This window comes from Pezoporus flaviventris, unplaced genomic scaffold, assembly GCF_033815535.1.
Source record: "Pezoporus flaviventris isolate CSIRO_AGI_PZ_B2104156 unplaced genomic scaffold, CSIRO_AGI_Pfla_v1 ptg000031l, whole genome shotgun sequence".
NCBI lineage: Eukaryota > Metazoa > Chordata > Aves > Psittaciformes > Psittacidae > Pezoporus > Pezoporus flaviventris.
The window spans coordinates 18,852,550-18,875,505 of record NW_026892579.1 but is presented as its reverse complement, the minus strand read 5'-3'; the positions used below and the strand labels follow the sequence as shown (position 1 = coordinate 18,875,505).

The 22,956-nt window shown below is 42.1% G+C and overlaps 1 protein-coding gene across 1 annotated transcript; it reads left to right on the top strand.

The window, feature by feature from the left end:
- The first annotated feature begins 212 nt into the window (after positions 1 to 212).
- Positions 213 to 21,205, top strand: NT5E (5'-nucleotidase ecto). Its single transcript, XM_061460351.1, has 9 exons — positions 213 to 569; positions 5,311 to 5,533; positions 10,798 to 10,986; positions 14,678 to 14,875; positions 16,403 to 16,554; positions 16,981 to 17,089; positions 17,382 to 17,531; positions 19,112 to 19,312; positions 20,657 to 21,205. Exons 1-9 carry the CDS (start codon positions 237 to 239, stop codon positions 20,812 to 20,814), a joined length of 1,713 nt encoding a protein of 570 aa, XP_061316335.1. The 5' UTR covers positions 213 to 236; the 3' UTR covers positions 20,815 to 21,205.
- The last annotated feature ends 1,751 nt before the right edge of the window (positions 21,206 to 22,956 follow it).

Here is a 22,956-nt window from a genome sequence, read left to right as displayed (position 1 = left end):
AGGCAGCGAACCGAGGCGCGGCGAAGAGCGAGCCCGGCAGTCCGGGGAGGCCGCTCCGCGCCCTTGCTCACGCCCAGCAGACGCGGAGCACCTGCGGCTTCCGCGCCACACGGGCAGTCAGCACCTCCGCTGCGGGAGGCTCCGCGGGGCGACGCGCAGCTTGCGCGGGTTCCCCGCCAGCCCTCCCCGCCTCAGCCACCCTTTGTACCGGCCCCGCGGAGCGGAGCCCCCGCGGCATGGCGTGGCGGGCGGGCGCACTGTGTCTGTGCGCGGCGGCGGTGCTGTGCGCGGCGGCGGAGCTGCGGCTGACCCTGCTGCACACCAACGATGTCCACGGGCGCGTGGAGGCGCAGGGCGCGGGAGCGCGGGGCTGCGCGGGCGCGGAGCGGGCGGCCGGCTGCTTCGGCGGCGTGGCGCGGCGAGCGGCGCTGGTGGCGGCGGAGCGGGCCGCGCACCGTAACGTGCTGCTGCTGGACGCCGGAGACCAGTACCAGGGCACGGTGTGGTTCTCCCGCTTCAAGGGCTGGGAGGCGGTCCACTTCATGAACCTCCTGCACTACGACGCCATGGTAAAGAGGGCCGGGGTAGTGGCGGGGGGCTGCCCCGTCTTGGGTGGTGGGTCTGTGTTTCCTTTCCCAGCCCTTGCATTGACGCCTCCTGGAGTGCGCAGTGTTGCCTCAGAGAAGTCTGTAGGTCTCGCTAAAATCGTGGTCAGCATCGGCCAGGGGTAAGGAAGGAGAAAAGAAGCGATGTGCCAGGTGACTGGCACCCGACCGAATGGAGTCATGAGCTGGCAGTCCCGCGGGCAGCCAGAAACAGGGAGCTGGTGCCAGGGCTACAGAGAGGAAAAGGCAGGCATGCCGTGGATGAGCTCCCCTTGGGAAAGGCAGGGGCTTGGAGCGAGCTGGGGAGAGGGATCGGCAGAAGCGTGGAATCCCTGGTGAGACGCCTGGCCTGCGATGGAGAGGGTAACCGCGCAGAGGCTCTGCGGGAAGGGCCAGGTGGTGCATGTTGGTAATGCTGTTGCAAAGGGTGAGGATTTTTCGTTTTCATCAGTCCCACCCTGGTCGTGTGCAGTCCCACCAGAGCTGTGGTCTTGACAGGGTGTAAGGGGCTGGATGCGTGTGATCCAGGGACTGGAACAGTGCACCTTTGAGGAAGCTGTCTGGGGCTGCACCAGTCCTGTATTTTTACTCTGTCTCTTTTGGTCATCCGAGTGCTGAGAGAAAGGAGGAAGAATTTGAGGCTGAGATTGGGGGATGTCACTCCATGTCCTTAAATCTTTTGTCTGCTAATACATAAAGCCTGCTAATACATAAAGAATCATTGTGGCTTATTTTGCTTGCATACAACCTCAGAAAGGAGGAGAGAGATTGAAGTTATGTTTGAGGATGACTGTATATTTATGTCATTCCAACTGACAGCTTGAGGAAAAAAATCTTCTGCGCATATCACATCCTCTTGTCTTCATCTTTTTTGCTTTCTCTGGTAAATACTGCTCTTTCCCAAGTAAAAATGGCTTCACCCGTTGCTTCCCTCCGCCTCAGAAGAGTTGTGGAAGGGAAGGGATACCCCAGTACACTCTCTTGGGTTAAACACACTTCATACCAAACAGACAGGTCTGTGAAGGACACTGCTCCCTGTTCTTGTGTCTTAACAAACGGTTTCCTAATCATAAAACTAACAGGCTTTTTCTCCCAGTGGTGTGTGTGCATTTAGGACTCATTCTCACTGGGAGCTGGAGAGCCCTTTGGGATTGTGCAGTGCAGAAATAGCTCAAGGTGGTTTTTCCTACCTTTCTTCCCACAGCTTGCTGCTGACTGTCAATCCTCAGCTGCATGTTTGCTGGTTTAACTGGTTCATGGGCAGGCTGGGGGCTTGTACAGTTCCTGATCATATCACAAGAAGAAATTCTAATGGGCAAAATCAGCAATATTGAGCTTGTGCCCAGTTTTAGAAATGCATTACGTAGGAAGCACGTACTGACTGTTTAGGAGATCCCATGAACTTTTTCATCAGAATAAGGTTAAAAAATAATTCCACACCATAGTGGATAGCCAGAGGCTTGTACTGAATGCTTATGCCTTAGGTGAAGTAGTCAACCACTTGTTCTCTGTGGAGGTGCTGCATATTATAATTTGAATGTTGTCACTGGATAGAAGGGGACAGGACAAACTGAGAAGCTACAAGTACTCAGGACCTTTGCTACCAAAGGTCCTGAGGACAGATGCCAAGTGTTGGACAGTGCTGTGACATCCTTTACAACTCTTCTGTCCATGGACTGTGAGCACCATGCAGTGGGGATGGTGGCCGGGTGTGCACGGGGAGCCAGGTAAGAGCCACACTGCGGAAGAGTGAGCTAGCGTTTCTTTAAGCAAAATTTGGGAAATCATATCCCTAACAGAAGGGGTGGGGATTACTGAAATGGTTAGAAGCAAGATACAGGAGTAGGATTACTAACAGGATGAAGGAGGGAACATGAGTCATGGAAGTAGTTACAGGATGGGGGCAGGAGCTGTAGCGGGATTTAGGGCAGCCTGGCAGCGTTAGAGGTTTATTCCGTAAATGGGATGAATTTCCTTTTAGGTTAGCTGTTTTCTCATTTCTGCCCTTTCTCACCTCAAGCCTGTTTTGTCTTGTTTAGTGAGGTATTGCCTTCCAAATTTTTTTGGCACTAGCCTTGCTTTTTGGTGTAATTAACATCAAAATCAAAATTGAGTACTGCAAAGTCAATAATTGGAGTGATGATGGAAGTCTTCTGGTTTTACTTTTAAGTTGCATCCTTCTGTTAATTTGTATCCTGATTTTGAAATGTTTTTTAACTTGGTTTCTTGTGTAAAGGAGGATTATAGGATTGCGTGATGTGTGCCTAAACATGTCTGTTTATTCCTCTTGTGACTTAAGCTGGCCAATGGATTCAGATTTGGTGAAGGGATATTGCACAGGTACAGCGTCCTAGAAACTCTGGGCATAAGGGTGGTTAGAAAGAGTACAGGAACCCAGAATGGTACACACATCCTCCTCCCCAGAGGACAAGTTGCATCCAATATAAGACTGTATTATTAGCACCAGTGATTTCTCATGAACAAGAGACTGTAACCACCCACACCATGGGAAAAGTTTTGATCAAAGCTTGTATCCTAATGGACATGAAATAATCCAAACGCAAGATACAAAGCCAAGAGAAACAAGGTTTCATAAGTGGTTGGTTGGTTTTGTTGTTTGTGGGTTGTCGGGGTTTTTTTTCCACAACAAGCTAATGGCAGTTACATGCAATTCAACTTATTTCATTTGCAACCTTTTGGGGGGAAGGGTGTAATTGCATGTTTAGGATAAACAGAAGGCACATGCGTCAGCCAAAAGGAAATAGCTTGTTACATTCTGAGATGCCCCACCAGTCCATGGACATCTTTTCAGAACATCAGTCAGCATTGAACTGAGGAAGGAATCAAAATGAGTTTCCTTAAAGTGTTATTCTTTTTTACATGATTTTTTACAGCAAGTTAGATTGCAGTTAGAGTACAGTTAAAAAGCTGATATAGTTGGAGTGCACTGTGGCTTCCCAGTCAGGATTTTCCTAAGGACAGGTCTTGGTTCTTTTGGAAAAGTGCTGCAGCATGATGCAAACAATTTGACTCCTTCCCTGGGGTGCGAGTAGGGTTCTCACTAGCATCAGCAGGAGCAGGTGGTTTCCAGTGATGCCAAAGTTACTGCTGATATCCTGACTTTTCCACAGGGCCATTGACTACGTGCCTGTGGGGATCAGAGGAGTCATGAGTCTTTGTCTCCCCCAAAAGCAAGACTGCCAGTCATTTGACTGAAATACTGAGCTTACATGCCTCTAGTGGTCCTGCTCAGGTTGGAACATGACCAGGGTTAATATAATCTATCTGGAAAATAAAAGCTGGAATAAACACATAGAAGTTGTTTATCTGAGTAGTGGAGAGAGGTGTGTAAGTCTTTTCAGATGATGAATGTGACTTTCCCTGCTTAATCTTCAGAATGAAATTATAAGCAGTCTTTTGTCTAGAAGAGTTGGTCTGATGGCTTTAGCGCTCCTTTCATGCTTTGCTCTGACTGCCACCTGAAAACTTGTCCCAGGTTACGCTATGACTGTTTCTATAGCTATTTCTTCTCTTTCTCTAACACCTAAATATGCTACAAGGTTCTTGTATATATCATGCTTCAGCAAAGTTGCTATCTATGGACATTTTGCTGGTTACTTGGAGGCACAGGCATGTGGCATGTTAGGCTGAGCATGAAAAAGGGGTGGGTAGAAGGAAGTTTTACGGTCCTTTAAAGCAAGTCCATTTTTGTTAAATTAGGCAACCAACCTAGAATAATTAAACATTCTCATCTTGTTGGTATTATGTTGCCATTCGATAAACTGGACTGCTTGTTGTGTGTGATAGTTTTAGTTTAGATATCATAGTTTCCATGATAGTGTTATCATAGAATCAGAGAGTCAGGGAATGGTTTGGGTTGGAAGGGACCTTAAAGATCATTTAGTTCCAACCCCCCTGCCATGGGCAGGGACACCTTCCACTAGACCAGGTTGCTCAAAGCCCCTTTCAACCTGGCCTTGAACACTGGCAGTGATGGGACATCCACTGCTTCCCCGGCCAGCCTGTGTCAGTTCCTCTCCACCCTCACAGTAAACACACCTGCATGTGTGCACACACCTGTACTATGAATTGTCTGTGGAGATTCTCCTTAGCTGATAAACATTTGAACTTCCAGTATGAAATTATATTGATGATGTCTAGAAAATGGCATTTTCTTGTAACATGTTAAAGTGCACAAGAACTTCTACTAAATGTGAATTAAATGTGTTTAAAAACCTGTATTCCAGGCACAAGCTCTTAAAATGCATGTTTTATTTAAAGATAACAAACACTGTCACTGGCATTTAACATTTTCTTCAGTATTTTTTTAAGCAACATATTTTCCATACACAAAATACCTGTTTTCCTCTGTGGCTCCTGTTAATCCTCTTTCTTAGAGTTACAGGATGAAAAAAACAGCGGTTTTTGGTTTGGCATGTAATTGCAGACCTTATTTATGTAGTTTTTGACTGTCACATCTGTATTGATAGAAGAGTCTGAAAAGCAAAAACCTAAACCTAAAAAAGACAAAAATAGCATTTCTGTTTTCATGAGAAACAGGGATGTGCTGTTTTAGACAAGATAGGGTTTTATTCCCTAGAGCATAAACCTTGTTTTCTCATACATACCTTTATATATAATTTATGAGACTATTTAGACTGAATATTGAAGGTAGGTTCTTATATTTTCTTCTTGCTTTTCACAGGCTTTGGGGAACCATGAGTTCGATGAAGGTGTGAGTGGATTATTGGATCCTTTCCTTAAAAATGCTAGTTTTACGGTTTTGAGTGCCAACATCAAGGGGAAAACCCCATTAGGGAACGAAATGATGAGATATGTTAATCCTTTTAAAATAGTACATTTTGACTCGGAACCAGTAGGAATTGTTGGCTACACTACGAAGGAGACTTCTTTTCTTTCACAGCCAGGTATGTTTTCTTTAGTATATAAGTTTATGTCCTTTGTTAACTATTTTATTACTTGTCCACTTTTTTGAATCCAAAGATGAATATTTTCAGCTGAAAAGTGAGAAGTTTTATCAGTACTTACTTGTATTGTTCAACTTTGTAACTGCCTGATTTTTAAAGTGGAGAAGGCTTGTTAACATTAAAAGCCATTTTCATACAGACCTGAATTATATAGTGTCACTGAATTATCCAAGAATACTAAAAAGGTCAGTGAGATTGCAGAAGAGCTGGGGGGTGCTTGTATTGTTGTTGGGTTTTAAAATTTATATTCTTATATATTGTTATTTATGCATCTAAACAGATGTTAAATCTTACCTTACAGTGAAATGTGCTCAAACCAAGGCTTTTCTCTGTGTGTTGAAATTGTGATCTTGGATGCCTCCAAGCTCAAGCCCTAGTAAAAGCAAGGAGAGCTTCCTGTGTATTTTTGAAGCAGAAGTTGCCCAAGATGTTTTTAGTCTCTCAAATATTTCCAGAAATTAGACTACAGAAAGAACACGCATTCAGCTTTTACCACAATTGCTTCATTCATGAGTAAAATTAGAATTGATGAGGAAAAGGCTTCTCAATTTCTGTTTTTTCCAACATTGAAGGGGTTTTGGTTTGTTGAGGTTGGTTTTTTAAGTAAAAGAAAATGGTTGACTGGGATGAGAAACACATTTAAATCAGCTGTAGGAGATCTGAGTCATTGTCTGCTCAAAGCTCAGCCCCCCACATCCCCTCCTCCCCAACAAAATCAGACTCTCTTCCCTATTTTTTTTGCAGGAGGGGTGCCCCAAGCACTGTTTTAAAGCAGTTTCCACACTGAAAAAGGACTTCATATTATTACTTCTCTTTCCATCACTTAGTAATAAAGAAGTAATGCATAGCTTTTTTTAAGAAAAGGAATATTTCATACCTTGAGGAAATACTAGAATATAAAACCGTTCCTTCTGTGCTTTTTGATTCCTATTCTGTATGTTTAAAGTATCAGGAAGTGGATGTCTGAGGTCAGAATAGACTTCTATATCTCACTTCTATTTTACAGTGATGTGTTTTTTGGAGTCCTTTCTTTTCTTCTCCCAACAAAAAAGGAAATTGATCTGTATTTTCTGTAGGCAATAGAATTTCACCTGTGCTTGAGGTGAAGCTCTTGAGGGGTGAAATGTTTGAGGGTAAGTGTCATCTGACATCACGCTAGGTTTGAACACAGTGAGTGTTCTTCTTCATTAGGAATTAATAAACTAGATCTCAACTCTTCTCCCAAACAACTCCATTGCTGTGGTGAGGTCATCAGCTTAACTCACTCGCAAATCAGTTTACTAGAGAAGAGTGCAGGTAGTGTTGGAATGATCCTCTGAAGTATTTAACTGCACTTCCGGTAACCTTTAGACACCATACTGAATGCCTCGGTATGCCGAGATGCTATAACAGATACCACAACTATTAAAAACAGTGTTGAAAGGGAAGGCTGGTTAGTTCCCTAACTGTTAGTTCCCTGGGGCAGCCCTAAGCTAAGTATATCCCGCAGTGTAATTGAGCAATAAGCAGAGCAAATTCTAACAGCAACATTTATAGTGATCCGAGTTTTTACAGTTTTCTGCTTTGCTTTCTCAGTGTGTGGAGGAACATTTGGAAGCTTTGAAAATGTGAATTCAGGATGTGTTAATATAGCTCAGTGACTGTATATCCTCCGTGACCTAGCAATCCTCCAGACTGATAAAATCATGGCAGAGGTGGGTCGGTGGCTAAATGATTATCAACCTAATTCCTTAGTTCAATGAATAAGATGTATTGCACATTTTAAATTCAGCACCATGCTTATCTCTACACACTTCTTCCAGATGATTCTGTTTTCTCAGACTCTGCAGCAGTTGCTTTGGCGTGCTGTATGCTCTTAGGACATTCTCAAGGCAAATAGGAAGTCTGAAAATGGTGAAATGTGAATTCCTGCATGACCATTTTCCATGGAAATCTTTTGTGGGTGTGATTTCTTCTGCTGTCAAATCCCAATAACTTTGACACAATCATGAAATTACAGTTTGTACTTTCATAGTTTGCTGAAAACGGCTATCAGCATACTTGAACGGAGTATGAAGTCCCTAAGTCTCAGTGATTCCATTGTGAAGGAACAGTTAATCTTTGTTGCAGGTACTGTTACTGTTGTTGTTCGGAAACCACAGGGATGGGGAACTCTTAGCACAATTTGTAGGTTACAGCCAATTGGCCGTTTTTCTGAAGTTCTTCCTTCAACTATCTCAGCCAGTTTTTCCACATCCTCCAAGTGTTGTTTATAACTTGGCACATAGACAGAGTTGTCTATGTATTTGTTTTGCACTGGTAATCCTAAGAGCATCTTTCTGGTATTTGATGGTACCAGCTCACTTGCTTTAGTTCTGCAATGGTGTTGTAAACATCACACAAAATGGTAATGTCTTTATCTGTCCTGAGAGATGCTACATACATGTTTGGTGCTGTGAAATAATATGTCTCATTTTGTCCGCCTTATTTTCATGTGAGGTAGAAGCCCAAAGCTGCTTACTCTGTAACCTGACAGGCAGCAAAATATTTACTAAAACTATCAACTTGGCAGAGTTTTCTAAAATGGAATTTTAAATTCCATTTATTCCACTTTATTCTGGCTAGCTTGCATAGAATTTTTAACATGCAGCCAGTTCTTTTTCCTTGTTCATTTATAGCAGTCTGGATGTTTTATCTGAAACTCTGCACCATCTAAAAAGAGAAGAGGATGTCACATCAATTTGATACCTTGAAACAGAACTGAAATACAGGCATGAGCAATAACTCTTAAATAAACACTTATTTCAATTCAGATTGTTTTGAAATACATGCAGGTGGGTGCTAAGCAGCATAGTGCTTTTTGCCTGGTTTCATGGAGGAATCAGCGCTGTGTAATTGCTCTTACAGTCTCCCGCTGTATGACTTTTGAGCCTGCTGGCCCATTTCAGCTCTATTAGATGAAATGCTTGGATGACCAGGATACAAAGCTGTGTGAGGGCTGGGGATGAGGTGCAAGAAGCCTCTGCAGGAACCCCTTTCTGAGGTCAAGGTGGGCAGTGGGCAGTTGCTGGATGGGTGGATTTGGAGGTGTGACTGCCTGTGTGGTTGGTGGTGCCGGTGGCTGCCTGTGCCCTGCTGTAACAGTCCTGGGAGAGCGATGGATTTACTGGCACAGGACAAGCCTTGTTTTAACCCTCGTTGTGAAAGCAGGTTTGCTTGGTTCAATGTAGGTTGAAGATTAATAACAGTATGTCTTCAGTGTATTGTAGGCTGCAGGTAACAGAGGGGTAACAGAGCTGGTGCTGGTGGGGAGAGCTGGGTTATCATGGACCACCTGGCATGGGAGAAGTTAGCCTGCAGGCAACTGGATGCTGGCACAGCTGGTCAGCAGGCTCACTTTTGCTCTTCATGTAGAGAGCCCCGTTCTCTTTACAGAACTGATCCCCACACTGTGGTATGCAACACCATTGTAGCTGGTCCACAGATGGTAAGATGAGTATGTGAAAGGCCTAGGATCAAGGAGCATTTCTCAGACTTCTCCTTTTGCCAGTAGCTCTGTATCAGGCACAGTTTCTGTCAAGCACAAAGATGTACAAAGAAGGGCTGAAGTCAGTGTCTTCCTTCAGGGAGAATAAGGCTAAAGTTGAACTAAGTGCAGTTTTCCACTGTCTTAAGAGGGGGTTTATAGAGAAGACAGGGACAGACTCATCCCAGAGGGACGCAGAGAAAGGACAAGAAACAATGGGCTCATGTAGTAAAACAGGAAATTATGGTGGGACGTAAGGAAAAAATTTGTCACGGTAAGAGCAGTTAAGCCATGAAACAGGTTGGCCAGAGAGGCTGTGGAATTTCAGCTTGCTGGGACCGGACCCATTTGGGCATCCTCATTTGGCTCTGAGTTCCTGCTTTGAGTGGGTTTTGGACTAGATGGCCCCCGGAGGTCCCTTCCAACCTCAATTAACTTATGACTCTTTGATTCTTAAGAGGTCTGCAGGAAGAAAATGTGGGGATGCGCTGCACGATTCAGTCTGCAATGTGCAGTACAGAGGTTCCCTCTGGCAGTAACAGAACTATTCAATGGGTGTGGTGGAGAACCAATTTATGTAACCCTCTTTTATCTTTTCCATTGTAGCTGCTTCCTCTTCATTTCCTGAGACATTTTGCACTGGATCGTGAATTCGATTCACTCCTCCCTTTGTTATGAAATAATGTAAATCTTTTGACTTAAAAAGTATATTTCAAAATGGTTTGATCAAAAACGCAGCAGGAAGGAGAGGAATTAGGTAGAGGCTGAATGGGTAGAAATGTTTCTCGGTTGTCTTCACTGGTAAGTTTAGGATTACAGTTTGTTCACTCTGTTCTTAAACTCCATTCTTAAAACTTTGTCAAAGAAATTAGTCTCCTACATAGTCAGTCCTTTTGCGCAACCCAAAACACTGTGCCCAGGATAAAAGTGCATGTTTACCTAGTGCTCATGTAACTGTTTGTCATGTTAGAATAATTTCAGTGGGCACAGAAACCTTGCAGAAAAACTGAGTTTCCCAACATTGTGGTCCTAAAGAGGTTTCTTCTTTCCAGGCACTCCGCTCTTTATGTTCTCATTTCAGGATGGTAGCTCAGTGGTGTGCTGTGCTGCATTGATGTTGCTGAGAGTGGTTCGCATTAGGTGAGAGAATCTGTGTAAAAAGGCAGTTCAGAGTTTGCACTTTGAAGAAGCTGCTCTTTAAAGCCTCAGGGGGGAGAGGGAGGGAAAGAACAAGATGGGTGTGGAGTAAAAAGAGATTTAATTCAGGAGAAGATAGAAGACCTCAAGGAAATATAATTTGGGAAGGAAAAAAAGCTTTATAGTACAAGTGTTTATGCTCAAACACTTAACGTATTTAGTTTCTTTTCTCTAATTAAATAACAAAACCTGCTCAATTTTTGATCCCACAATTGGTGTCACTGGTATTTTTTAATGGAGTTACGACTTGTTTAGTATAGGCAAGTACATACAGTTTAGCAAAGGAATGTTGTCTTACTCTAAGCACAAAGGGTGCTCCTGAGAGACTGGAGAACATTAGACCAGGAGTTTGGACCAACTAAGAGCATTTGAAAACCACTGATACTCAAAGTGCCATTAATTGTACAAAATAGCACCAGATATAAAACTAGGTTTTTGTTTGTTTAAACTAGTAATTAAAGTACTTTGTAATAATATATTTACATCTGTTCTGTTTTTTAAGGGGATGATGTTATCTTTGAAGATGAAATTGAAGCTTTGCAAGTACAAGTGAATGAACTTACTGCTCTGGGCGTGAACAAAATAATTGCACTAGGACATTCTGGTTTTACTGTGGACAAAAATATTGCCCAAAAAGTGAAAGGAGTGGATGTTGTAATTGGAGGACATACAAACACATTTCTCTATACAGGTATTTAACTTCTTACTAAAATGTTGCTTCTAAAGCAAAGCTAAAACTGTTTCTCTTTAAACTCTGAGAACTTTCACAAATACGGTTTACTGCTGGCTGTACTGGGACAGATCCATAGCTGGTATCTATCCATAACTTCCATGGAAGAAACCGATTTAAAACAGTCTGTAGGTAGGCAATACTCTAACTCACTGAAAGGTTCCTTAATGCTGTGAATGTTCAAAGTGACCTGTGCAAAGCAGGACAGAGAGTGGTAGTAATACTAGTAAATTACTGCCAAACATACCGTACCTGTTTCAAGTTCATACTACAAAGGAGTAAATAAGATGTTTACATTTAAACTTGTGTGTGTTAACAAAAAAAAGAAAAGAATCATGTAAGACTTGAAAAGTGATACTGATGTTGATTTTCTGTAGAATCTGATTCATAGGTCTCCATTAGCCCTGACATTAAAAAACTCTTCCCAAGTATTCTCTGTCTTTTTCAGTCCTACTTTTAATCTCTGATTTTATTATTCATCATTTCAGAGGTAGACATCATTCCAGAGGTGAACACTGTCGATCTCATTTCTTCCACAGCAATGATGCTTTAGGGCAAAACCTGTCACCAGCAGCTTCTCCAGTGCTGCTGCCTTCCCTGACCCCATGTGTAAAGACACAAGTAAAATAAAGGCTGGGCTTTATAAACTATCAAAGATAGCTCATTAAATTTAGCTTGTTAAATTAACTGGTTGAGAATATAACAAGAACTTTCTGTAATTTTCCATTAAATTTCCCTTGTGCTCTAGTCACCAGAATAGCACTGTGTACCCTAGGAATTTAATCACTTCAAGGTTTTGCACTGTTCACTTTATCTTCTCTCTACTCATTTCTTCTCACTTTCTCATGCCTTTTTGTCTCATTTGGGCTCTCACATTTTACCATCCCACCTGTTAAACAGATATGCTACAGATACACATTAAACAGTTTGGAATATCTCTTTAATTTGACCTCAAGGAATAACTGATTACTAAGCTGGAGCCACAGAGCATTTACACACCTACCTACAAGTCAGAGGCCGCAAACACTTAGCATAGGGGTGCAGCAGAGAAGTGGCCAAATTGGAACAGACAACAGGACCATCCATCCCAATGTCTTGTCTCCAAGAGTGACTGAGAGTGAATGATGAGGGAAGAGTGGACAAGCCTGTAGAGAGGCTGCACTCAAGTCTGCCTTCATCAAAGGGGACAAAATGTCTTAAGTCAAAATGGCTTATTGGACATGGTCCAAAGAGATGCCACTGTTCGCAACTGAGAATCGTGATCTGAAGTGCTCTGGGAGTTGAGGTACCGAGTTCATATCTGCCTATATCTGTAGGAGTTCACATGCACATCTTTTGTCATCCCAGAGAGTACCCCACTGTCCAAGTAGACTAGGTCAAGTTGTTCATCCTCTCCCCATTTGAAACTGCACTTGCTAATCCATCCAGGAACACCACGAGTGCATTTGTGAACCTTTCCCTTCTAAGTCAAAGCTATCAGCAAACAAGAACGCAGCCACGTCTGTGGAGGTGATCTGACTGCACAGTAAACATCTAAATTTTGTGTGTGTTTCTATGTGTACATTGAGCCTATAAGCTCTCATTTAAATCGACAGATGTTAGATCAATAACTGGCAGGAGAATCTGGGAGAGAGTTTGGCTCAGTCTAAGTGGAGATAAACCAGCTGGTCAGCTGAATCTGTGGCTGTCACAGGAGTTGAGAGACAAACTGCCCATGGAAGACATCTCCATAGAGATGTCTTAATGTAAGGGCCTAATCTCGGACTAGTCCAACCTGTCTGTCTCTGAGACATTTGGAAATCTTTGGTTTATCCATGTGGCAAATGTTGCCTTGAATTTTTCAGGTGTGCTTTGGGTGTGTAGAACTGATTCAAACAGAAATGGTAATTTTAGGTTAAAGCACATTAATTTCTACTTTTCATCAGGAAGGATGTTCTGAGAACACAGTGTGTTGGCTAAAACAAGGGAAGAAAACAGGAAAATGTTACAGGTTCTTCAGTTACCCAGTATGAATTTGTGCATTTGTGATGAAACAGCATCTCAGACTTTGACAGAGATGTGTGCACGGGTTCTAGTGCTGTTTTCTCTGGGGATAAGAGGAGCTGAAATGTCTTTTCATTTCAGAAGGAGCACATCTGCTCTTACAATGGAATAATGTCATAGTGATAATTAATCCTTCAAGAAAGTATCAGTATCAGAAAGCATTTCTTTAGGAAGCAAGAAATGAATAAGCATGTAACCATGCACAGCTGATGTGAACTAAAATGATGACCAGAAAGCATAAATTTCTCTTGCTGATGCTGTGTTCATTTGAAGGCTACACAAAGGCAAGAGATCAAAACTGATTCTTTTTCAGTTCCAAAAAAAACCCGAAGCCACTTTGCGTGGATAAATCCTGCAGGGTTTTCATTAACTACAGGATTTCTTAAATTCTTCCCAAAATAAATATCAAATAGTGAGGAGGCACCACCAGGAAACCAGCTGTGTTGGCCCGGCTAAAAGTAGAAAAACTAGTTCTCTGGTAAACTTGGTTCAGCTTGTATTTTGTTACAGCTTTTCTCCCTGGAGAAGAGGAGGGACTAGAGAGAAATAGGAATTGTAGTTCTAGGAGGAACGTTTGTCTTGCTTGCTTATCCCAGGTTTTCATGTTACATAAACAATTGTAAATGGAAGGAAACCACTTGTTCAGTGAGCAGTGGAAGTGAAGAGCCTGCTTTCCTCCGGATCCACGCCTGCTCCCCCATGCCTCCGCCGTGCTGGCACCCAGGCTCTCACTGACACAGGGATGGGAAGTGCTGCTGGCTTTGGGACAGGAGGAGCAGCAGGCTTTGAGGCGGCTCTGCAGCAAGGCCATGCAGCACGCAGTGCTTCTCAGAACTGCCTGGCCTTGGTCATTGCTGACAGTGGGGTAGAAATACTGAGGAAATAACAGGGGGGAATGATACTACTCAGATAATAACGTCAAACCGACAGGGAGAACGCTGGTACTCTGGAGATAAGAGCTGTGCTGTGTAGTTTTTCTTTGCTGCTTTCCTCGCCTGTGTGGTTTCTAAATCCTGTGGTAGGCTATGCCGATTGAGCCAAGATCCCTTTTCTTTGTAAATGCCTTTAATCTGTCTGTTTCCAAATCCTACATCTAATCACCCTTCAAACTTTGCAGGTTGATAAGAGTTTTAAATGTATGACCACATAACTGTAATGCTAATGAAAAAAAACACCATGTATGTTTTATTAACATTCTCATTTTCTATCTGATGCTGAATAACGTAGTGTGAAGGCTGAACAATACATTTCTCAGCCAGAGGCTGGTACATGTGCATTACTGAGAGATTTAGATTGCAGTAACTGGAATGAAAAGTTCCTCTGTTGCTGTTGTGACATGATGTCATGGAGAAGTGTGCTGTCATAACTTAAAAACCACTGTGGCAGTTCTTAGAGCTCATGTCCTGAAAACAACATCGTCTCTTATGCAATAACATAACTGAATGTTACGTTACTGAATGTGTATTTGTCATCCGGTACATTTATTGCCGTTTCTGCTTAATGTCCTATTTGGGGGTTTTAAGGCCGAGAAGCATTTGAAACGTCATTCTGATAATTCCTGGAAGGTCACATGAGCTGAAAACCCGCTTTACATGCTCCTTTTGTGCAGGCACCCCACCCTCCACTGAACAGCCAGCTGGCCCATACCCATTCATGGTTGACTCAGATGACGGGAGGAAGGTGCCAGTGGTGCAAGCTTACGCTTATGGAAAGTATCTTGGTTACTTAAATGTTACATTTGACAAGAAAGGAAATGTAGTTGAAGCAGTTGGAAACCCCATTCTGCTGGACAGCAGTGTTCCTGAAGGTATGTGGAACAGACGTTTGAATTTGCCTGCAGCACTCTACTGCAATTCAAGTGTTATTATGTTAAATACACAGTACAGTGTCGAAGAAGAATCTGGCTTTCCTTTCTTCCCGAGCTTGCAGATCTCTTGTGCGTAGGGTTCAGCCTGTGTTACAGTTGTACACTTTTTCTGAGCTGTGGCCTTTGAATATGCACAAATTCAGTGTATGTTTTTGTCTGTTTAAAATGACTGAAAGTCCTTTTGTAAGAGCTTAGATGATACACTACCTTACCATTTGGCAGAGCCCGTTTTAGCTAGCCCTGTAATTATGACTTAAAAGATTGAGGACTAATTTACTCTGTTTTGCCAGAGGCTGGGTTCTCCGGAACAGAGTTGAGGGCAATATAGGAAATTGGAGATGTTCCAGAAAAAACCCTCTGGCAATGTGCAAATAAAATACATGAACCCACAACTTCTTTTTTTCAACACTGATTGTGTTCACTGTTTCAGCTCTGAAGCATGTAAAGGACTGGGAGGAGGAAAGTCTGTTGCTTTCTGTTCATACCCATCCAAGCTCTGTTACCACCTTTTTGTTGGCTCTGTAATTACTTAGGGCTGGTTCTCGAGTCTTCATTTGTTGCCCAGCATTTGCTGTGTGAAGCTTTTTTCTAGATATGAAGCTAAAAAGTTCTTTTTTCAGACTTTCTAGGTTCTACCTGAGTATTTTATGAAATAGATAATTTAAGAATTATTTGTTCATAGATATTCTGATTGACTATGTTATTATCAGTCATCCATGAATGGAATGAGGTGATATAAAGAGACTTTACATTCTCTCTGTGATGGCAGGAAAACTAAAAATTCAGATACATGGGTGCTCTCATTTCATAAATGTTGCTATTGTTGACAGTTATGTGGCAAATTGCTTAAAACTAACAGTTGATACGAAGCAGTGGTGACGTTATCTAGTCACCGCTAGTATAGACAAATCACTAGTATAGACAAGTATCTTTGTATCTGGTATTCTTAAAGAATTAGATTTGCATCTGGTGGACACATGTGCATAGGGAATTAATTTCTGTGAGGAGTTTATTCACTGACATTGGTATTTGAGCTAGTATTCCTTTTAACACTGCCTTAAAGGGGAGGGAGCTATAAATAGGAAGGAAAAAAAAAAGAAAGATACGATGTCAAATATAGACCAAGCTCACTGGTATGTTACAAATTCTCCCACTTGTAAAGGTAGGTGCTACAAAACCTGTCAATCAGAGCTCAGAACAGGACTGGGCAAAAGTACTTCTAAGTGTTAGGAGACAACCTTGCTGTGGCACAGGAATAGCTTGTTCACTTGGTTGTCTCATCCTGCCTGCTCCCTTTCCAGGCTTTGAAGTGAGTGTGGATGTCATGTTGCTTGAAGAGCCTTTAGGGAGAGTGTGACGTTTTAGAATCATGAAGAGCAGGGTCTTTCCTAAGCTTTGTATTCACTGAAATGTCACTAATATGAGATACGTGTGATGCTTATTTTGCACTTTTATACTACTTTATAGATGAGCACATTAAAGATGAAGTGGAAAAATGGAAGAAAGATCTGGGGAATTATTCTACAGAGATTGGAAAAACTAGTGTTTACCTGAATGGTACAAGCCAAGCATGCCGTTTCCAGGAATGTAACATGGGAAATTTGCTCTGTGATGCTGTGGTAAGACATTGCTGCTCCAGGTGACAATGACATCTAAGTGGTACCCCAGAGCTATTGGAAGAAATCCTCCAAACTGTCAGCCACAGGCTCTGCTGCTTTCCAACACTGTGACTCCTAGTGCCTCCCTAGGAAGGTCTGGCAGAAGCCAGGCTGTAATGAATCTTGCTGTACAGTGTAAGGAGCAGTTTATTCTTTGGGTGAACCCTCATATAGAGAGCAGCTCACAGCTGGCTGTGAGGCTGCAGTTTTAAGAGACGTGGTAGTCTGACCTAATGAATACGTATTTTATAGTGGGGCTGAAGGTAATATCAAAGAAGATATAAAACCTTTCTGTCTCTTTTAAGTCTCAGATTGTATTGGCTGTGAATTTCCAGAGCCTAGAATAAGTGAAGATGAAAAATCAGTTTAAACATTTTCCTTTGGTAGCTTTATGAGAACACTGGACATCCAGATAAAAAGTCGTGGAACCATGTTTCAATGTGCATCCTGAATGGAGGTGGGATACGGTCACCCATTGATGAACAGAGCACTAACGGTATGTAAAATAACAAGCTGAATGACAGCTTTATCAAAAAGGAAGCATTGAAGCATATTGAATAGCAATACGTGCAGCTACATCAAACTCAGATTTATTAGTCTTGATGCTTCCTGGATGACAAAGACATAGGTTCTTGACTGGGACAACGTATGTGATTCTTACCTCTACTGACCCTCATTTTCTTAAATTGTATTTATTTGCCACATTCCTTGTCAAAAATGTATAGTTAAACAACCTAAAATGATGTTGCAAACTTTACAGAAGTCAGCATTAAGTCTCGTTCTTCCAGGTAGCATTACTGTGGGAGATTTGCTGTCTGTTTTGCCATTTGGAGGTCGTTTTGATTTGGTGAGGGTAAAAGGCTCCACTCTGAAAGAAGCTTTTGAGCACAGTGTGCGCAGATACGGAAAAGGAAGCGGAGAGCTGCTGCAGGTTGGAGGTATGTTTTCTTCCTTCCTCTTCTCAGTTTTCCAAACCTTTCTATTGGCCTTGTTTCTATTATGCCTCTCTAAGAACAGAAATCAAGGTGGCCACATGTGCCAGCCCTGTGCCTTACACATGCCACCTGACTGCTTATCCTGTATATGTTTAATGGAGTCACTGAAGCACGTGGGCCATCACTGTTCCCATCAGCAGAGACAGGATTCCTGGTTGGTTCAGTAACCTGTAATGGCAGCAGTTTCACACTTCAGTGAACTCCAGGAAGATAAATAATTGAGTATAGCTGTAATACACTAACAGCTACAACAAACTCTGGGTTTCAATTCACTGACAGCTTACCTGAAGCCCTAGATTGGATGTCTCTGCCAGCTATTGCCAAATTTGTTTAGCAAAATCATTTTGTGCCATTGTCTAATGATTGCTGACAGTTTTAGAGTTAGTCCAACTGAGCTATGGAATTGCTGCAGTGACTCCCTAAATAGTTCAGGGATGAAGAGTTAATATTAAAAACATGTATTTCTTGAATTGCAGCTCCCTGTGTATTTATCCAGATGTATAGTAGGCTGCAGTCATGTTTATTGCTGGTCTCTTTGTGATGCAGTGCAGATTTTTATTGTTTATTTAATAGAAAAGCTAAACAAGGGCACAGGCTGATGGATTATCCCCAACCCCTCCTCCTCCTCCCCTTCCCCCCCTGCCTCTCCATTCAAATAGCCTGATGCTGGAGGTGCTAGCCCCCATACGATCTACAACCCCCACATGCCAAGGGCACAGCCCCTGTCTCTCACTTCCCACCACTAAGTTACCGTGTTCTTAGGTACTGCTACAGTAAAGCAGCATCAGCCCCTCTGCTTGCTGCCTTCTCACAGAAGATAGCTAGTAGCTCTGGAAAGGGCTCAGGACAGAAGATCCAGAGCAGGAAGAGAGCCAGGGTTGGAAGAGCCTCTGTGCTTTATAAGCTGTAGTGGCTTCCTGATCAGGAAATTCTTGACAGAGCTGTTGTGGGGGCCTCACTCTCCCCAGACTTTTGACTGAGGAAGGCTCACAGCTAGAAACGTTACTGCTCCTACAGTGAGTAGAAACCACAACTTTCAGTCCTGGCCTGGCTTTCTCTTTTCAGGACACTGCCCATAATAGCTGCTAAATTAGGGTGGCTGGCTTTAAAAGAAGTCATTTCAGCCAACAAGCCAGGGCAATAAGAAAGCATATGACTACAGAAATAAGGGAAGGTGTTTTTATACAACTGTATCCTAGGTATTTTTATATTGCAGTATCCTAATCTCATGACTTTTCCTTCATGACTCCTTGGATTAGTGACAAGAACAGACAATAAGTAACTGAGGTGGGACAGTGCTTCAGCATTTCTCTAACATCCTAAGTTTCGTTGCATAAAAGTTGAGTAGTGTGCAAGGAAAACGGCATTAACTGGCATAATTCAGAACGACACAACCTCTCGGGCTGATGTTAACCTCTCAGTTAATGTAAAGAATCAGGTGAAGATGACAGAGGATGATGCCCCTAGCCCTGGATGTTCAATACGCGCTGCATAAAGTGGCATTCCACCGTGTATTTTTGTAGGCATCCACGTGGTCTATGATCTCTCCAGAGCCCCAGGAAGCAGAGTTGTTACCTTAGAAGTGCTCTGCACAGCCTGCCGCGTTCCAGCCTATGTCCCACTCCAGATGGACCAAATATATAATGTGACACTTCCATCCTATATGTTATTTGGAGGTGATGGCTATCATATGCTGAAAGACAAAAATCTGGGATACAGTAAAGGTAAGTATGAGAACCAACAGGGCTCAGACTTTTTATTTTACTGGATAAATTATTTTCTAGTCTGACTTCTTGTTTGGTTTTAGCCAGCAGTTATGTTCTTTTTTACTTATAGCACAAAAGGTTCAAAGAGAAACTGAGCCTCATCCGTTCAGCACTGCTTAGAGAGTGGTTCTGCAATCAGGATAAGCCAGAAAAGGAGCAAAACCACATATGGCCTTGCACATGTACTCATTACAAAACAAGGCATCAAAAAAGATGATGCTATTTTCTTTGGCCTTTAAATTTCCACTTTATAGAAGTATTTGCAAAGACAGAATGATCACCTCTATTACTGAAGGACATGCAGTTCAGGCAAGGGGACTGATGCTGAGCTGCTCTGCGGGAGTTAGCCTGCCCCTCCGAAAGCAGCAGGACTCTGGCGACAGCCACCCTGCTAGAGACTTAAAAAGGAAGTGTTTTGCAATGCTGTGTGAAGCTCCTCTGAAGCTGCATGCAAACTGTTAGAAACTCAGCGTTCATCCAGTGGACACATACATCCCTTAAGACAAAGAGAACCTTGAAAAAACTTTTGAGATGAAAATTGATTATTTCTGAAAACACAAAGAGGCTGTAGTGCTGTGGTTAAAGTATCTCCTAGGAGCACATCTATGTTTTGCCAAACTTTTAATTTCATGTGCTCTGATTCTGGATGGTATAAAGGCATGCTTTTACAAAAAAAAAAAAAAGAAAAAATCCCTTTGAACCTGTATTACAGCTCTTCTTTTGTTTCTACAGATGTTTCAATTTAAAATTGATTCTCAGATTGGTGTTAAATTTAGCCTACAGCTTGCAAATTTGGGGAGGCTGTCCCTCACACTAATTATCCATTCATGCAGAAATAAATTCACATATAAAGCATTAGGAATCATAGAATGGTTTGGGTTGGAAAGGACCTTAAGATCACCTTAAGGTCCAACCCCCCTGCCATGGGCAGGGATGCCTCACACTAGACCATGTCACCCAAGGCTCTGTCCAGCCTGGCCTTGAACACTGACAGGGATGGAGCATTTACCACTTCTCTGGGCAACCTGTGCCAGTGGCTCATCACCCTCACAGTGAAGACCTTCTTCTGCATATCTGATCTTAATCTTTAGATCCAGGTTGGAAGGGGGGTTTGAGTAACTGGTGCAGTGGAAGGTGTCCCTGCCTGTGGCAGGGGGGTTGGAACTGGATGATCTTTACAGTCCCTTCAAACACAAACCGTTCTATGATTCTGTGATGATTCTATGAATTTTAGACAGGTTCTTAAATGTTGGTTAAGAGCCAGGCTGCTGCAGAGAACTCTTGTTTTGTCTGTTTGTTTAGGTGAACCTGATATTGAAGTTGTTACCCGTTACCTCCAGAGAATGAAGAGAGTTTACCCAGCAGTTGAAGGTCGAATAAAGTTTTCTTCTGGAAGTCTTATTGAAGCAAGTCTTACCCTGATTTCTGTATTGTTCACTGTAACGTTCTTGCATACTTGATTTTTGCTTGCTGTGTTTCCATTCAGTGAGGAAGGCAGGCAGAGAGATGATGCCAACAAAGGGAAAAGAGAACTGTTCCCTTTTCTTAAACCTTAAAATGAATGTGTGTTGAGGTTTCTGCTTATCAACAGTGAACAGTACAAGCCATTGCTTCAATGCCTCTACCAGATTAAAGACACATGGTGCAGAACAAGAGGGCAGAATTCAGAACTTTTCTTAGCTTCAATCTGCAGGTACCTTTTTCAAGTTTCAAGGAGCAAAGTTCCAGGGAATATTCATGCTCCATTGTAAAACAACCACTGACCAAAATGGGATGTTTTTAACTTGTCTTTTTTTTAGCTACTTTAGATAATGAGTTGATTAAGAATCTGGTTCCAGTAATGTAAACAAGCTTCTAAATCTCCACTCAGGGTTAAAGCTCCCAGTCTGCTATTTCTACTGTGTTTCCAGTCATATGCGTTGTAGAGCTGGATTAAACTCAGTGTCATTAAAAGCATGGGGTCCATTTACATGCAACTGAAAAAAGTTTTTCCAATTTTCCTTTTGAAGATGCAGCATCTCACTTATGTTTTCCATTAATAAATAATGCAATGAAAGCTTGATTTGATTTGCATCAATTTAAACAAACTATATACTTCACTATATAATATGACCAGTTTGGAGACTATCCAAGTGAGAACACTATCTGTGATTATGGTGCATCTTTGTATGAAAAAGTTTACACCTTTTTCTAAAGACAAAAGCACAGGACTCCTGCCCATTACTCTGTTATCAGCAGCATTCAGAGAGAATGTCACAGATGTGTATCAACTCCTTTGGAAGTAGCCCAATAACAGGGCTTTTTACAGCAGAACCTAGCTTTATGACAATTGTGATCATAACTCAAAAGCCTATCTCATCTATGGCAAGACTGTGTTTGAGAAACACACAGTTCTGAGATGGGCTAATGAGTAATGGAGCTTTGATCAACCTGGTCTAGTGGAAGGCATCCCTGCCCACAGCAGGGGGGCTGGAACTAGATGCTCTTTAGGGTCCCTTTCAACCCAAACCATTCTATGATTCTGTAAGTATACAGTCAGAAATCAGATTAAATGCTAAGTGACATTTCTGGCACTTCAGCAAGAAGTGACATCTTATAATATAATGCAATCAATTATTTTTATAAGATCATTCACACTGGAATTCTCACATCACATTTCCATATTGTTTATTGCCAAATTAAACTGATTATGAGTCTTCTGAATAGACCTGCTGTGTTCTTCTGGGAAGTACACTACACTTTTGCAGACTGAAGCTACTCACTTCTTAAATCCACTGCACCTATGGATTTCCAGGAGAAGGTACATCATGATAAACATTCAGTGTGTATAAATTTCAAGACCTCATTAGTTTCCACATAAATTCAAGGGTTGTGCATGAAAAGATCTGAACTACGCAGCTGCATTAGGTAAGTTGTTTGTCTCCCTGTTCTAACAACAGCTGACCTTGACACACTACTTATAACATGGCATTGATGATTTGTCAGTACCAGCCCCAGAAGTTACTAATTTACAGAATGGTCTTCCCCAAATCAACATAAAGCCAGTAACAGGGAGTGCACTTACAGACAGAACCATACCCACACACCTGTTTTTAAAGAGCTATAACAACTACTTTGGCATACCCAGAGAGAAAGAATACTTTTACCTCCTTTGGACAAACAGAAGGGAAAAGTAAGCAAAAGTAATACAGAGAGCAAATTGTATTGACAACACCAATATTGCATCAGTTTGCAAAAAGGGAGAAAATGGGCATTGTCTGAAAAAAAATGAGGAATGCTTATTAAAGTATCTGTATTGTTCTGTGAGTAAAACTTCTTAATTATCCATGCATGAAAGTCCTTCTCAGACTCTCTTTTACTAAGGCTTGGCCAACAAATTAATATGTATAGGAAAATTTTTCCACACATTTTTATACCACTACATGTTTAGAGAATGCTAGGGATGGGCTTGCATCCTCTCTTCTATGCCTGTTAAGAGGATGAAAAAAACCCAACAAAACCAGGTGAGAAATTGCAGATAAATAAAGGCTAAGATAAAAGTCAACTCCACTTTTCACACCCATTATTACTTTAAGAATGTTTTAGATTTGAAGTTCAGGTTT